The sequence below is a fragment of the Babylonia areolata genome, chromosome 3, assembly GCF_041734735.1.
Source record: "Babylonia areolata isolate BAREFJ2019XMU chromosome 3, ASM4173473v1, whole genome shotgun sequence".
NCBI lineage: Eukaryota > Metazoa > Mollusca > Gastropoda > Neogastropoda > Buccinidae > Babylonia > Babylonia areolata.
Window position 1 is genome coordinate 13,408,140 of NC_134878.1, and position 5,000 is coordinate 13,413,139.

Genomic DNA, 5,000 nt, shown 5'->3' on the forward strand with positions numbered 1-5,000 from the left:
ATGATGATTGTTGTTGCTGTCAACGGGTAACATAATGATGATTGTTGTTGCTGTTAACGGGTAACATTATGATGATTGTTGTTGCTGTCAACGGGTAACATTATGATGATTGTTGTTGCTGTTAACGGGTAACATAATGATGATTGTTGTTGCTGTCAACGGGTAACATTATGATGATTGTTGTTGCTGTCAACGGGTAACATTATGATGATTGTTGTTGCTGTCAACGGGTAACATTATGATGATTGTTGTTGCTGTTAACAGGCAACATTATGATGATTGTTGTCGCTGTTAACAGGTAACATTATGAACATAATGATGATTGTTGTTGCTGCCAACGGGTAAACATTATGATGATTGTTGTTGCTGTCAACGGGTAACATTATGATGATTGTTGTTGCTGTCAACGGGTAACATTATGATGATTGTTGTTGCTGTCAACGGGTAACATAATGATGATTGTTGTTGCTGTCAACGGGTAACATTATGATGATTGTTGTTGCTGTTAACGGGTAATATTATGATGATTGTTGTTGCTGTCAACGAGTAACAGAATGATGATTGTTGTTGCTGTCAACGGGTAACATAATGATGATTGTTGTTGCTGTCAACGGGTAACAGAATGATGATTGTTGTCGCTGTCAACGGGTAACATAATGATGATTGTTGTCGCTGTCAACGGGTAACATTATGATGATTGTTGTTGCTGTCAACGGGTAACATAATGATGATTGTTGTCGCTGTTAACGGGTAACAGAATGATGATTGTTGTTGCTGTCAACGGGTAACATAATGATGATTGTTGTCGCTGTTAACGGGTAACATAATGATGATTGTTGTTGCTGTCAACGGGTAACATAATGATGATTGTTGTCGCTGTTAACGGGTAACATAATGATGATTGTTGTTGCTGTCAACGGGTAACATTATGATGATTGTTGTTGCTGTCAACGGGTAACATAATGATGATTGTTGTTGCTGTTAACGGGTAACATAATGATGATTGTTGTTGCTGTTAACAGGTAACAGAATGATGATTGTTGGCATGATTGTTATTGTTGTTGTTGTCGCTGTTGTTGACGACAGGTGCCCTACCTGCTGAACAGCAGCATGCCCCCGGCAGAGGCAGTGACGGCCCGCCGCATCGACGACTACTTCCAGCAGGAGCTGATCGACAAGCGCAACGAGCGCATGGCCCAGCGGGTGAACGCCCTGCTGACCAGGTTCCCCAACAAGAGCTTCTTCTTCGCCTTCGGGGCTGGTCAGTTTGTGTTTTGTATCATTTGGTGATAAGAAACTCTAGGGAGAGCTGGACAGTACAAGGTCTTCAGAGAAGAAGCCCCTCTCAGTCAAGTGTTTCGGCCCTTAACTCCTTACACTGCAAGGGGGCCGTGCCGCACCCAGGTCATGACTCCTGGATGCCTTTGTATTGCCGCCTTTTTTTTTTCTCCTGGTCCTCAGCAGGTTCGAACCCGCACCTCCAGGGTGGTTGCCACTTCAGAACTGAGTCACCTTTTCTGGCAGACGTTTTAACCACTGAGCCATCGTACGCCTAGTTTGAGTAGGGGAAATTTAATCCTTATGAAGTTTACTTTCATTCCTCCTCGACCAGATCCAGCTGGACCTCTTTTCTACTGCTTCTGCCATTGCCTTGAGAGCCCATGTCCTCTCTCTGCCAGAAACTGACATCTGTTTCATGAAGCTGTAGGCAGATGCGCCCACAAACCCTCTTGCACCAATCTCTACGGCGAGGACTTTGGCTTGGAAGCCAGATTCTCTCAGGCTGCTGGCTAGACAAGCATACTTCTCGGTCTTGTAGATATGGGCTTCCTCCATTCTGCTTTCGAATGACACAGTGAGCTCAATCAGGATCGCTTGTTTCGATGCCTTTGTATTATGTATTATTCTTTTTTGTCACAACAGATTTCTTCGTGTGAAATTTGGGCTGCTCTCCTCCAGGGAGAGTGCGTCGCTACGTGACAGCGCTGACAACCGCCCCCCCCCCCCCTTTTTTGTCTGTAATTTTATTTGTTTTCCGTGTGTGTGTGTGTGTGTGTGTGTGTGTGTGTGTGTGTGTGTATGTGTGTGTGTGTGTGTGTGTGTGTGTGTGTGTGTACGTAGGGGTGTGCCGGTGTGGGTGGAGATCGGTGGGAGTTGTAGGTCTGTGTGTGTGTGTGGTGGTGGTGGTGGCGGGGTAGGAGTGTTGTGAGTGTGTGGGTGTGGATGGGTGAGGGGGTGGGGGTGTTTGGGAGTGGGGTGTAGGTGTGTGTGTGTGTGTGTGTGTGTTGTGAGCGCGTGCGGGTGTGTGTGTGTGTGTGTGTGTGTGTGTGTGTGTGTGTGTGCGGGTGAACACCCTGCTATCCAGGTTCCCCAACAAGAGCTTCTTCTTCGCCTTCGGGGCTGGTCAGTTGTCAGTGTGTCCAGCGTGGGTGTGGGTGTGGGTGTAGGAGGGTTGTAGGTGTTTGTGTGTGGTGGTGGGGGGGGGTGTAGGTGTGTGTGGGTGTGTGTGCGCGCACGCGCGCGCGCGCGTGTGTGTGTATCACGTGCCAGTTCTCTTTCTGTCTGTCTGTCTGTCTCTCTGTGCCTCTCTCTGACTGGCTCTCTGTCTCTGTCTGTCTGTCTGTCTGTCTCTCTGTGCCTCTCTCTGACTGGCTCTCTGTCTCTGTCTGTCTGTCTGTCTGTCTCTCTGTGCCTCTCTCTGACTGGCTCTCTGTCTCTGTCTGTCTGTCTGTCTGTCTCTCTGTGCCTCTCTCTGACTGGCTCTCTGTCTCTGTCTGTCTGTCTCTTACTCTGGATGTATAAGTGTTAAGTGCAATTATTTGAAGTGTATGTGTGTGTCTGTGTGTGTGTGTGTGTGTGTGTGTGCGCGCGTGTGTGTGTGTGTGTGCGTGTGTGTATGTGCGTGCGTGTGCGCGCGTGCATGCGTGCGCGAACGTGTGTGTGTATGTGTGTGTGTGTGTGTGTGTGTGTGTGTGTGTGTGTGTGTGTGTGTGTGTACACAGGTCATTTCCTGGGTAGAGGGACAGTGGTGGACAGACTTCGCCGCCTGGGTCTGGAGCTGGACCACACAGGACCCACAGAGCCCATCCCTCAGTACGTAGAAGATGATAGCATTGTCTGTGTCCTTCCTTGGTGGAGAGTGAAGATGATAGCATTGTCTGTGTCCTTCCTTGGTGGAGAGTGAAGATGATAGCATTGTCTGTGTCCTTCCATGGTGGAGAGTGAAGATGATAGCATTGTCTGTGTCCTTCTTTGGTGGAGAGTGAAGATGATAGCATTGTCTGTGTCCTTCCTTGGTGGAGAGTGAAGATGATAGCATTGTCTGTGTCCTTCCTTGGTGGAGAGTGAAGATGGTATCATTGTCTGTGTCCTTCCTTGGTGGAGAGTGAACATGATAGCATTGTCTGTGTCCTTCCTTGGTGGAGAGTGAACATGATAGCATTGTCTGTGTCCTTCCTTGGTGGAGAGTGAAGATGATAGCATTGTCTGTGTCCTTCCTTGGTGGAGAGTGAAGATGATAGCATTGTCTGTGTCCTTCCTTGGTGGAGAGTGAACATGATAGCATTGTCTGTGTCCTTCCTTGGTGGAGAGTGAACATGATAGTATTGTCTGTGTCCTTCCTTGGTGGAGAGTGAACATGATAGCATTGTCTGTGTCCTTCCTTGGTGGAGAGTGAAGATGATAGCATTGTCTGTGTCCTTCCTTGGTGGAGAGTGAACATGATAGCAATGTCTGTGTTCTGAACTCAGTGCGCGCGTGTGTGCGTGTGTGTTTTTTTTTGTGTTTTTTTTGTTTGTTTGTTTGTTTTTTTTGTTTTTGCTTTTTTAAATTATAATTATTATTTCTTTATTTATTTATGTACGCTTATAGTTGACTTCATCACGTTTTTGTGCCTTATACATATTACTAGTAGTGGTAGTAGTAATTATTTTTATGTATTTATCTATTATTTATTCACCCTTGTTTTTCTTTTTTCTTTTTCTCAAGGCCTGACTAAGCGCGTTGGGTTACGCTGCTGGTCAGGCATCAGCTTGGCAGATGTGGTGTAGCGTATATGGATTTGTCCGAACGCAGTGACGCCTCCTTGAGCCACTGAAACTGAAACTGAACTCAGTGTGTAGCGTGTCCTGTGTATGTAGCATTGTCTGTGTCTTTATTTAGTGTATGGCGAAAAAAACAAAAACCAAAACAGCCAACAACAAAAAGTGATTACTGAACCCAGTATGTAACATGTAATGTGCATGCAGGCTCGTCTGTGTCTTTCTTTGGTGGATGGTGAAAATGACATGCTTACTGAACTCAGTATCTATCAGTATCAGTATCAGTATCAGTAGCTCAAGGAGGCGTCACTGCGTTCAGTCAAATCCATATACGCTACACGACATCATGCCAAGCAGATGCCTGACCAGCAGCGTAACCCAATGCGCTTAGTCAGGCCTTGAGAAAAAAAATAAAAGAAAAGAAAAAAAAAATAATTAGATAAAATAAAATGAAATAAAAAAATAAATAAATAAAATAAAATAAAAACAAGAAAAATAACATAAAAAAATAAATAAAATAAAAAATAACAAAAATAAAATAAAATAAATATATAAATAAAAAATAATAGATAAATACATAAGAACACTACTACTACTACTACTACTACTACTACTACTAATAATAATAATAATAATATTTATAAGAATCTATCATGTAATGTTTATGTAGTGGATGGCGAAAATTCATGACAGCGTTGCCTGTTTTCTTCTTTTGTGGAGGGTGGAAGTGACATCATTGTCTGTGTCTTTGTTTGGTGGAGGGTGATGATGATGATGAAGACAGCATTGTCTGTGTCTTTGTTTGGTGGAGGGTGATGATGATGAAGATAGCATTGTCTGTGTCTTTGTTTGGTGGAGGGTGGTGATGATGAAGACATCATTGTCTGTGTCTTTGTTTGGTGGAGGGTGGTGATGATGAAGACAGCATTGTCTGTGTCTTTGTTTGGTGGAGGGTGGTGA

The 5,000-nt window shown here is 44.5% G+C and overlaps 1 protein-coding gene across 1 annotated transcript in view; it reads left to right on the forward strand.

Annotated features, from left to right (window-relative positions):
• LOC143279738 (metalloprotease TIKI1-like) overlaps positions 1 to 5,000 on the forward strand; it is a 230,590-nt gene that overhangs the window by 214,800 nt on the left and 10,790 nt on the right. Inside the window, exons 5-6 of the mRNA XM_076583863.1 lie at positions 1,087 to 1,261; positions 3,003 to 3,093. Coding sequence (XP_076439978.1) covers positions 1,087 to 1,261; positions 3,003 to 3,093 — 266 coding nt within the window. The remainder of the gene's footprint in view (positions 1 to 1,086; positions 1,262 to 3,002; positions 3,094 to 5,000) is intronic.